Genomic DNA, 12313 nt, shown 5'->3' with positions numbered 1-12313 from the left:
GTAAGGGTTACCATAGTTCTGATTATATAAAAGCAGATGAATGAATGTATTGAAGATATGTACATTTTGCCCGTTGGAGCCTTAAAGCTGCGATGCTTACAATATTGGCTTGCAACAAGTTAGCAGGGCTTGTGGTTTAGCGACCGTTGTCAGCTTGTGAGCGTGTGATTTTGGAGACCTAAATATTTGTGTCACCTTTTCGTGCAACCAATTTTTGGCGTAGCTTTCACCATAACCTCTAAATGCGAAATGTCCTTCAAAAATTAGTTCGCATGGTGGTGACACAAATTTCTGTTTCCTATGTTCCTCTAATCATACATCCGCTGCTCACGTATTGTTACTGAGTCCTTATGTCAGAAACACGCAGGCTAGTTGCACCTAATAACGAATTCTCAGGAGTGTTAAATCTTAGACCCGCATATGGGAGCAGTTAGGGTTACATTTATGCAACTAAACCTTACGAAATCCGTCTCACAAATTATGATATAAATCATCAACTGTCATAAATTTCGATTATTTCTCAAAGAGGCGTCTGGCATGGTGAGACAAGGAGTCATGACCAGGTGCTACGTTTTGGTGGATGGGGAATGTGACATCACGACACAATGTGATAAGGTCGAGTTAGCAGGTGCGCTAACCACGCTGCATGGTCGAGCGCGGTAAGGAGCTCGATGTCAAATGGCATGTGCGTTTGTTTGTCTGCGGACGTATGTAGACCGCTTCACTTAAGAGGACGGAATGGGGCCAGAATTGGTGCCGCTTGCGAATACCGTTGTTGAAAATCCTCACAGTTAGAGAGGGTTATTGCGGAAGTATGTTGCTGAAGGTGAAAAGCGGTGATTTCAGACTGAGCGGACTTCTGCCATTAGTGATAACGCATTGTCTTAAAAATTTTGACCAGCCTATTGCTCACAGTATTGACTGCCTTTAATGTACCAACTATTTACAGCATGATAGTGGTGCCACCCCCCAGCTCTGTCGAAGAAGCTGGTAAAATTGAATCTCCAACAAGATGAGTATGACAAAAAAATATTACGCGGAAATGGCAGCTTTGGACAAGTGCTTTTATGGCATATGGTATTTTCCTTTAAACAAAATCGGTTGAAAGTTTCATTTTCCAAGCAGTTTATTCGAAGTTAGCAGGCGCCAAACCCGGGATACGGTTTTACTCATTTTGTAGCTCAATGGCAATAAAGATCGAACTTCACTAGTGTCGGAAACGAAGCAGAAGCTCCACCTACTAGGGTCCCTGCTGCTTTACGCCAAAAAAGCTAATAGCTGTACTAAAGATCATTATACAAATTACGGCACGTATAAAAATAAGGAATGGGGAAAACGGAACTTTTCAGATATATTTTTTATATTTTCCTTACGCTGTAACCCAGGTCATTATCTAGCAGAGCAGAACTGCATATTCGATAGGGAGCGAGCTTAGCAATATATAAATTTAACTGACGACATCATTCATGACGCGCTGTTTCTTCCTGCGCATTTCGAGATCAGCCAGTCGGAGAGCGCTAAATTACTTGTTACCATTGCCAGTATATTATCATAAAGTTGTCATGAAAATTACTTTATATATGCAATATCATTTTAGCAAATCGCTTTATACCCATTATCAAACTGCAGCTTGGTTGGCTTTCAAACTAAGGCATTGGGTTTTTGTTTTTATTCTGCGAGCAGACATTTTAATTCCTCAGTAAATTCAAGAAACGGCTGTGGAGTAAATTAGCAGCGCTTTTCTAGCATTGCCGCTCACTAAGTAATCGAGCGTATTGAGAAACTGTATGAAAACGCTGAAGATGAACTAAAAAATGAGGTGTTGGCTGCTCACAAATGTTTAAAAGAAACCGCCAGCCTCTCTGAAACTTGCAGTTTCATCTCTACACTGCTTCCCCTATCTACCGCTGTCGAAAATGCGCATTGCCGTCGTTGCCTTTGTTTGCCTGTGCATGGTAGCCCTGGCGTTTGCCCAAGGTAAGCCTCTCCTAAAGGATGATTTGGTACAAATTCTTTCTCTTAGGCGATGCGAAGACATCCTGGTTACATCGCGTCCGAGCGTTCAAGCCTAGGCCACCGAGAATTCTTTCAGGGTCGCCGCCAGCTATGGGCTGTAAGCCATCTAGAGCAGATCGTCTGCATCTGCATTTGAGGAAATGAATTTGTTTATAATCTAAAATTGTTATTTTTGTAAATAAAAATACGCATCCCTAGTGATGGAAGCTTTTTTTTTTGTGGGTGAGCTGAATTTGTCGGCAATACTGCAATAAAGCATCTATTTCAGGTGTCACTCGTGCACTGATGAGGGCAAAAGCAAACGAGGCATGGAGTTTACATGTAATATTTTTTATTACTCAAGCCTCTTTGAAACTAGGAGATGTGATATATATTCACGCTGCTACTAGGTACTTAGTGAGCTTTTTCATATGCACACAATTTTTCTCTATATCCGGCAAGGAAGTCACAGTAGCAAATAGGAGAAAATAGTGTGTCAAAGTCAGGTGCCCGCTACAGGCGCCGACCACCACCCATCATCCCTAACTTAAAGGGATCCATTCTTGACCGTCTTGAAAATTATCTTGCCTATGTGGGCTTCCGTTTAAACATTACTTTTTTATTTCCTAGGGCGGAACTTAGGGCTAACCTAACTTTTATCATATACTTTATATACTTACGAAAACTATGTTACCCTGAAGAAAGAGTGAAAACTTAGGCCCACATCAGATACTTGATGTGCTGTCTCAGTTCAAACTGATTAAAACAGTTAGGCAGATCATATATGCTGAAAGTTATTAAAAAAGCCAAGATTAAGATGTTAGAGGCTCGTGGAAAGTAAAAATAATAAATGATATCGTGACTAAGCTATGCTGCATAAAGCTCATCACTAGTCCTCGGTAGATTAGACTCCGAAGAGCTGTGGAATTTCGGTACACACTCATTCGGCAAGCTTTCTCGGAATTTAGCAGGAAATTGTAATAAAATAAAACGACATGCATTACAATATCACAAATAGTCGTTTAACAAGATCTTCCACTGGGGGCGAAAAATGGATCGAATATCATTACGCTTCTTTTTAGACTTCCAGCCTTGTCTTGAAAAAACAAATGTGCATATTTAAATACGCACTAATAAATAAACAGATGGCATGTTTATTTATTTAATTTAAATTTGAACAGCAGCTGGAAGAAGGAAATGCGAAAGGGTGTTCTTAATCAGAATTCAGGCACATTAGATACCACTCTCGAATATCTGTAATTTACGCGAGGTAAATTCAATCTTAAACTGCTGTTACGGCAGTGATACCTCCATAAACAACAATCACATCCTTACGTATTTCGGCATGAAATCTCTTCCACTATGCGCCCATGTCTATTGTGATTGTGCAGTGATTCAATAGAAAGAGCCTCAAATGCTTTGGGGTTTGGTCCACATCTCGAGGGTTTGAATATTGCTGCACCAAATATTAGGCAACAGAAGGGCACCCCATGCAGTGCGGCCGTGCCATTCAGTTTTGCCGAACGCCCCATTCAAGGCAAACTTCCCTTCGCAGGTCATAGGAGTAAAAGCTTTTGTGGGCTCCAAACACATCCCACAAGGAGAAGGCTGGAGCGAATATTTAGAACAACGTCCTAGCGGGCAATTCGCAAACGGAGCACTTACACATAACATTGACGGTGTCGTCAGGCAAGTTCAATGACCAACTGCGGTGTGCAAGCTAGCTGTTTTGCCGCTCGCCATTCGATTCCAAAGTCGCTGATTCGTTCTCAACCGCGACAGTAATATTACGAAATTTTCCAGAGTGTTGTGTGATAACAACCCATGACGCCGAACTTCAAGCCATAAAATAACTGGTACCCCTTTGCTACTTCGATTTTCCTTGCTTAAGTCTTTCTGGGCGTTAAAGCTCAAAATACACATTGGAATTTGTGGATGGTGTTAAGCGCCCATACTTAATCTAATGGCTCGAGCAACTGTACTCTGATCCAAAGTTCGCGGAAAAGTATGCGAGGCGTGGCTGTACACTGAATTCCTGGATTTCAAAGATGCCTTTTTCTCCAAGTAGAGCGGATGTCTACACTACAGCGCAAATTAATAATTGCATATTTTTAGAATAAATAGCAAATTCAATGAGGTTCATATTACATTTTACGGAACCCGAGCGCTTCTCTCTACATAAACTACATATTTAATCTTTGTAGTATGCAATAAAATTGTTTTCAGTGTTTCAAGCATCTCTAAAACTGCATCTCTTGAGGAGCACGAATGCAAAAAATAAAGCGCCCCTAAATGTTTTTTTAGTTTGTTAACAGTACGTTCTGTTCGTGGGCAGCCTGTTATTGTAAAATAAAACAAAAGCATTGTTTTCTGGTTTCTGAAGTCATTTTACATTTATTGCAAATATGTCTTTGTGATCGTGTCTCCACCTGCATTACTTAAATAGTATTCGCGAATAATGCAAATGATATTGAATGTAAAGCATAATTGTATGTAGCGCACACATCGAAAGGGATTTCCTGTGGCGCACACGATTTTAATGAACACAAACTGCTGCTCATGTGTCGGGGCCTTCTCTGTTAAAAGAACTGCAATATGAAAGCGTAAATCATGCCGCAGTGTCACACACGTGCTACCCATTTAATGTCAAGCTGTGATATAGCGAAGAGCAATCACGTACGTGCTCTGGGTTTAAATGAAATCGAGTTCTAAGTTAGATTTCAGAACTAGTATCCTATGCATCGCATTTTGCGAAGAAGTTTTTCCGCGGTCGCTTTTGTAATGCCGTGTTAGAGCACTATAGCGCAGGGCTGCCTTACGCGCAATTATGAAGGGCTAATTTCACTTGTTTTTTACTTCATTTTACAGGAGGGTCTCTTGGACGCCCTGGAAAAGGTGGGTAGGAACCATCCTTAATCACTAATTTTTTAGTTATCATCACGACAGTCACTAGCATGCGATGGTTACCAAATCATTTGTGCAAGCGACGCCACAAATATCGTATTTGAACAAGCAAACCTGAATTGTTTAAACTAATAGTTGTGCCCAATGTTGATATTGTTATAGCTCTCTAGTACGGTTTGAAGCCTCAAAGCATAACATTTGTCATTGTTTAGTAAAACACCGCAAACACAATTGTTATCGACCACCAAGTGAAGTGTATGGTATTTGATTTATTATATGGCCACCTTACTAATGCAAATTGTGTGCAAATATAGAGCATGCATTCAAAGCAAAAGAGGCGTTTCTGCACGGCCGAGAATGCTCGTTGAGTCAAAACCTTACTGATGTTTTGCGACACGTGGGCTCCGTTCTATGGAATATAAACCGCTCACTTATTCTTGAAACAAATAATATCTCTAGCCACTTGCTTCGCGCTTTAAAAATAGTATTCTGGCCGGCACACTGGCGCCTTGCTTCCGGCCAGTGAGGGAATCTATTCTATAGCTCCGTATTATTAACGAGTTTCATCATATCACTTAAGAGGATAGGGAAATAGCGGTGCTTAAATGCGCATGCGTAAGATTTTACTGTGAAACGCCGAAGGCTAAGGCACTGTTACTTTGGTGTTCCTTCCTTGTCCTCGTCACTTTCGCGCCGTCTTCATAATCCACTTCAGCTAAGGCAATATTTGGTCAGCGTCCCCCTACCTTTTCCGACCGGGTAGGGCGATGCTTAGCGGATAGAGGAGATGTGCGTCTGCTTCGGCGACTCCCCGACGTTTCATTGTTCGCAGCCGCGCGAGGAATACGGCGAATCTGGAGCGTGACCAAATTAAAGCTTAGATGGTTGATGGGAATATTTCGAAATTAATCACGGTAAATGCCTATCACCATTTTCTTCTTCTTGCCAAACAATATGCTCTTCTGCTCCAGCCTTCATCCCCTACCACTCAGCTGTATGTTCGCATGAAAATGGTGTGGTGACTTCTCTGAATCAGAAACGGAAATGTTTCATCGTTACAACAATTATTCTTCTTTCTTGAAACAGTGGGTCTGAAGCGTGTCGTACTTAAATTTAGAGCATGTTATAATTGCTGACTGCTCATAACAGGAACACAATCTTTACTCGATAGGAGGGACAATGTCATCAAGGGGCGATGGCATGTGCAAGAAAACCATCAATATCTTTCTCACGCCCCCACGACCTTTCTTAACTCTTGATTGACGAGCCTCGTAGGATTTGTTTTCTTTTCTTTTTTTTTAGGTTGGTTTTGGGCTTCTCCTTATTGTTCCTGCGCACCTGTCGCTGTTTATTTATACGTCAGGGATTGAATAAAATTTGTTGTTAGCATTCGTGCGTCTACTTGTTCCTTGCCTTGTCTTTTTGAGCTGTTTTTTTTTATTTTTACATCGTACTGAAGCGATTCTGCGGTAACGCTCCAACAATCTTCATAAATGGCCACAAGCGGTGTGAGTGGGAACGCATACCGAGCGGCCTTGTAGCACAGGACATGAGGTAGGCACGTCATATGTGGCGCCATCAATGACTTCCCCAATGATATCAAAGGGCAATGTCAAAGGACATTTCCATGCTTACCAGTGGTCAGCGGTAACCTACCTGCTAACGTCATACAGCCCCAGGCATAGCATGGCTTTACATCGCGACACGACAGTGTCGCCTTGATAACCTTGCATGTCTCCTGAACGTTGTTTCAACAAGGCCGACGATCGGATCTTTTACCACAAGTAGTAGAGCTTAAACGTTGATGTTTTTCACTAGGACAGCGTGGCTGAAACGCCATGGGCCAAACACTGAGGTTAGGCTCTTCCTTGTCCACTTTAGTAGGCTGCTATGCATTGGTGACTTTTCTGAGCAAAGTGGCATTTTAACGAGAGATAACGTTATTCTAATCCCCTTGCTAATCAATAGACAGCATGTACAATGAAGCGTTAAAAGAGGATTTCAGAATGTAATATGTAAGCATAGCATTTAATGCAAATGGTTATTTCAAAACAGACGACATTTTGTCGAACCCGAGACTAGAAGTATACACACTTTTACCTTGCTGCGTTTAAACATTCGCTTCCGATGTCCTTCAGCAAAGGCGAGTAACATTTAACGTCTTGCAGGCCCACAAGGTGGACATCGTCCCAAACGTGAGTACGGAGTGTGCTTCATCATTTATTCATTGTATACCCTCACTAAGGTTCGATAAAAAAAGAGGAGCATAATGCAATTTTGAGAAACACAAAGCAAAACGACCAATAGTCAGGGACGCGTTGGTGCGGTTGTCAAAATTTTTACAAGGGTCGACTAGTCTTCTTTTGGACAAAGCGTTAATTATGCAGTAGTTGTAGTAGGGCATTCACTCTGATGTAGATGTCCGGGAAAGAAGGAGGAGGGTATGACGTACATACAAAAGATGGGAGGAATTGAAAAACATGACTTGTAAAATACTCTCCTGGGTGGGCGACTGCGACAAGCGGTATGCTGCAAGAGATTCGGCCAGTTAACATTATATCTTTGGAGTAAGTAGGTAAGTGAACGAACACAAAGTCCATATAGTGCAGTGGGTGCACCGTCAGAGAACGTCAACTAGAGGCAGTGTGTCCAGGTGCAGTGGCTTTGACGGTTGGTATGTTAACAAAAAGTGGAGTGCGATCTTGGAAAACTGCGACAAAACTACTGGTCAAATACGAGGGACAAACTAAATTTCGAGCAAAGAGACAGACAGAAAACGAGAGGGAATGAAAAACCACTGAAGGGACATGTCGGGGAGTTTCAGAAAAAGAAAACTCGATAGCGCTTACGCTGAGAGTGTGTTAAGATTCGTCGTAATGAGGAAAAATTGCGAAGTCGTCAAGGACAATTCTGGAAAACAAATTCTATTGAAAATTATCAACATATGAAAATTTTCAAGCAACCTTCGCTAGATTATGGCAGTCTGAGCAAGTTCATGCTACGGGAATAATGTTCGAAGAGTAACGCAATAGTGATTGACTACTGCTTTGTAATTTTTCAGTTAATTTTCTGGGCCTGTAATTGACTAGGGTACTTAATTACACTTCCGATGGAGTAATTACAATTGTAATTGATTACTTATTTTTGTAACATTTACAACACTGTCTCGTACCATGTACAACAGGTCAGTTTTAAAAACGTGTTTTATGTTTTTGACGAATAAAGTGGGTGCTTTTTTTTTCGTGCAATAATATATGGTTATCGTTTACAGGTTTCTTCTGGATCAGTACAGCGAAAATTCAGTTAACATTTTAACTGCACCATTTTACCGTTTAAAAGAAAACAATAAGAGACAGATGTTTTCAGAACTATATTTTACATATATATATATATATATATATATATATATATATATATATATATATATATATATATATATATATATATATATATTGTCAGGCATGCGAACAGAAGAGGAAAAAGTGCAAAAAGAGGCTCTCCGGGATAGGAGGAGGAGGAAAAAACTTTATTAAAAAAAAAATGTAAACACTCCCAGGAGGACCTCTTAGTCCAGGAGCCCTCTGGCTGTTCCTTCTAGCTTAGCCCGCTCGACCAGCCGTAACTGATCTGCAGGTTGCGTGGCTAGAAGGGCAGCCTCCCAGGAGGAGGGGGTGGGGTTTTTGACGGGAGGAACGCGGATTGGATGTGGGCATTCCCATAAGTAATGATAGAGAGTGGGTGGGGTGGCGTTGCATGTGGTGCAGTACGGTGGGAAGTCCGTGGGGTGAAATATGTGGGCAAATTGAGGAGATGGAAACGAATGTGTTTGGAGTTGTCGCCAGTACGTGCTGTCGATGTGAGAAAGCGTGGGATGTGGTGGCGGGAACGTGGCACGGCAGCGACGATAGTACTGAACAATTGTAGTGTAGTCAAGAGGTTCGATGGTGGTGTATAATGAAGGTTTGGGGAGGACATCCACCGGCGCCCGGAAGCTTAGTTCTCGGGCAAACGCATGAGCGCGCTCATTTCCGAGGATGTCCTCATGCCCAGGAACCCATGTGATGGTGATGGTATCGGGAGGGGTAGGTAGAGTAGATAATATTTTAGCAGATGAGTGTGGGAGGGTTCCTCGCAGTAGATATCTGTATGCTGTTTGGGAGTCTGTGCATATTGTGGTGTGCTGAGTCTGCAACTGACTGATGTGTGCAATTGCAAGTGTAATGGCCAAGCATTCGGCCTCGGCGATGCTAGTGCAGTGGATGGAGGCGGCATTGAATGTTGAGCGGCGAATGTCCGTGAATACAGCAGTGCAGATGTGTGGAATGTCCGGATTGTGTGAAGCATCCGTGTAGATGATGTCTTGGCGTGTGGAGTACTGTTTGGAAAAATATGAGGCACGGGCTGCGCGACGACCTTTGTGGTGTTCGGGATCCATATTTTGTGGGAGGGGTTTGAGCTCGAGGAGGCTCCGCAGATGCGGAGGGATGGGTATATGAGTATGAGGTGAGGGATCAGGGGTATTGTAGCCCATTGAGCGCAAGAGATGAGTGCCTGTAGATGTTGTGCGGAGTCGACGTTGCTGGCTGGAGAGGTGCGCCTCTATGATCTCCTCAACATTGTTATGAATGCCTAATTGAAGGAGCCTAATTGTACTGGTATGACGAGGTAAATGGAGGGCTGCTTTAACGGCTGAGCGATGTAGGACGTTAAGTTTATTGAGTTGGGTTTTGGTGATGTGATGGTAGGGGAGGTGGTAAGCTAGTCGACTAACGATAAGGGCATCTACGAGTCTTAAAGTGTCTTTTTCCTTGAGGCCATGATTGCGGCTTGAAGAAGAGGAAGCTCACCATCTGTTGGTCAGCACATCAGGCTAAGGTGCAGAACCATTCTGTAAATAAACCTTAACAGTGTGGTGGAAGGTGCTGAAAGATCACCACGGATACCTCTCTACCTCTTTCGAGCCGACGACTCGCTGGGCTCCCCCCTTTGACACCCACAATGATTCAAGACGGCGATGAATGACAGCCAGGTCCAGCGGCACCCGCATGGCAGCATTACCGTGAGCCGCGGACCTTTTCTGGCAAGGCTGGCGAAGACGTGGACGACTGGCTCACCAATTACCAGCGGGTGAGCAAGTACAATCGCTGGGATGCCACTGTAATGCTGGCAAATGTTGTTTTTTTCTTGAACTCCACAGCCCTGACATGGTTTGAGAACCATGAAGCGTCCTTAACGAGCTGGGAGCGTTTTGAAGAGGAGATTCGAAATTGTTTCGGGGATACCACGGCAAAACGGAAATGCGCTGAGCAGACTTTATTCCAGCGAGCCCAAGGGCCTGGTGAAACATGCACAATGTACATAGAAGAGGTCCTAAAACTCTGCAAAGCGGTGGATCCGAGCATGTCCGACGAAGACAGAGTTGGCCACCTCTTAAAGGGCATCGCGGTAGACGTATACAACTTTTTAATTACAAAAGAAAACTTGGATTCTCCCACGGCCGTGATCAAGCACTGTCGTACGTTCGAAACTTTAAAGCTGCGTCGCATAACCCCGAAATTCGGCCATCTGCCTAACGTGACCACTGTTGCAAGCGTGGATTCTCACGCGCATTCACATGAGCCCCCGCATTTGGCCGACATGATTCGCCAAATTGTCCGTGATGAGCTCTCCCGCCATCAAGATGTGAACCGCAGTGCAATCCCCTGTGATAGCTGCTCCCTGCAGGCAGCTCCCATCCAGCGCTCTTCTTGGCGTTCTACCGCTCCTCCTCCCGTCCGTAACCACCCAAACGACTCATATGGCTCTGCTCCCCCAGCTCGTACCCACTACAGGGCGCCACCTCCTCCGCAACAACCCAAGCGGCTGGACTTTGTTGATCGCTTCGATCCTGTTACCGAGGACTATTATTTGGACCGTGCTCGTGAACCACCCGTCTGTAACCGCTGTGGTATGCTTGGCCACATATCCAGATTCTGCCGCCGCCGGAACCCGCCACCACGCTACCAGCGCCAATGGTGGAATCGCCGTTCTACCGTGAGTCCAGAAGTCCGTGACCCGACATATCCCCCTCCTTCGGGCTCCTACCGTTACGTACCACCACGCAACGACTCACCAGTTTCTGATCGCAGCCTGACTCCTCCTGCCCGCCGCTCCCGACAATCGCCTTCTCCCCGCCGTTCTTCTCCGCCACCGGGAAACTAGCGTGTGCGGCCGATGGAGGTGCGGTCGCCAGGTCATCGATATTGCCAATTCCTCTACCGGTCGTTATGCTGAAGAACCGCTTGGAAGTGTTAGTGGATGGTGTTTGTGTTATGGCCTTAGTGGATACGGGTGCTGCAGTTTCCGTGATGAGCTTAGATTTTAAGCTGTGACACAGATGTGACACAGATGTGACACATCCGTCTAAGAAGGCTTGATCGAACATTTAAATTTTATGTTCCGCGTGATATTCCGCGTCATCAGACATGCTTGATACATCGACTTCGTTTAAACGTGGCTTTCACGCGCAAATACTTACATTTAATTGGACAGCTGGACTCACCGGAATGTTTAACTTGTGGCATCCCAGAGACTGTGGACCATGTATTATTGGTGTGCCCAGAGTATGCGAACGAAAGAAATGTGCTAGCTGCTTCCTTGAAGCGTTTAGACAAGAGGCCTCTGTCGGAGGAACTGCTGCTGGGCGCTTGGCAGGACAAGGGGAAGGGCGTCCAGGCAGTGCGCGCTCTTTGCCGTTATTTGAGCGCCAGCGGACTTGATTCACGTTTGTAAAGCAAGCTGCTGTGTCTGTATATATATTTCATATGCCTTCTCCCACATCGTCACCCATCATGACCTTCTTTCTTCTCTCCTTCCCCTTCCCCAGTGCAGAGTAGCAGGCCAGATTTGAATTATTCGGGCCGACCTCTCTGCCTTTTCCTTTCAATAAATCCATCTATCTATTAGATTTTAAGAACCGTCTCGGCCGCAAAATTGTTTGGTTGGGATAGAACTGTCATATTTCGAGGTGTAGGGGGAGAATCCTTGGTTCCACTTGGTATTTGTTATGTAAATGTAGCGATGGCTGGACACGAGTTTAGAACTGAATTTACGGTGCTCCCTCGCTCTACGCACGACGTTATTCTAGGAGTTGAATTTTACAGCAGTGTGGCGCAACTCTCGACTTCAACAGTGGCGAGATATCAGTAAGCCCCAGCCTTCGATCGGCCCTTATAGACGACTCACCGCGGGCTGTCCAAGTGTTTTCTGACTTCGAGGATACCGTCGTTCCGGCGATGTCCGCCATCTTCGTCCCAGTTGTGTCTTCGGGCGCGGTTCCGAATGCCTTCGACGCTCTGGTGGAACCCGCTTCCCTTTCCGGTGCTAAAAAGAGTGCGTTGGTGCCCCGCAGCGTTGTTCGAGTGAACGAGGGCCG

At 44.5% G+C, this 12313-nt stretch overlaps 1 protein-coding gene across 2 annotated transcripts in view; it reads left to right on the top strand.

The window, feature by feature from the left end:
• LOC146175745 (uncharacterized) overlaps positions 1–12313 on the top strand; it is a 61894-nt gene that overhangs the window by 25499 nt on the left and 24082 nt on the right. For both annotated transcript variants that reach the window (XM_084582115.1, XM_084582112.1), the window contains exons 2-3: positions 4864–4890; positions 7068–7094. In XM_084582115.1, coding sequence (XP_084438241.1) covers positions 4864–4890; positions 7068–7094 — 54 coding nt within the window. The remainder of the gene's footprint in view (positions 1–4863; positions 4891–7067; positions 7095–12313) is intronic.

This window comes from Amblyomma maculatum, chromosome 10 (assembly GCF_055883805.1).
Source record: "Amblyomma maculatum isolate TAMU_Amacu chromosome 10, ASM5588380v1, whole genome shotgun sequence".
Classification (NCBI taxonomy): Eukaryota; Metazoa; Arthropoda; class Arachnida; order Ixodida; family Ixodidae; genus Amblyomma; species Amblyomma maculatum.
The sequence above is the reverse complement of the archived record's forward strand: the minus strand, read 5'-3'. Positions and strand labels throughout refer to the sequence as shown.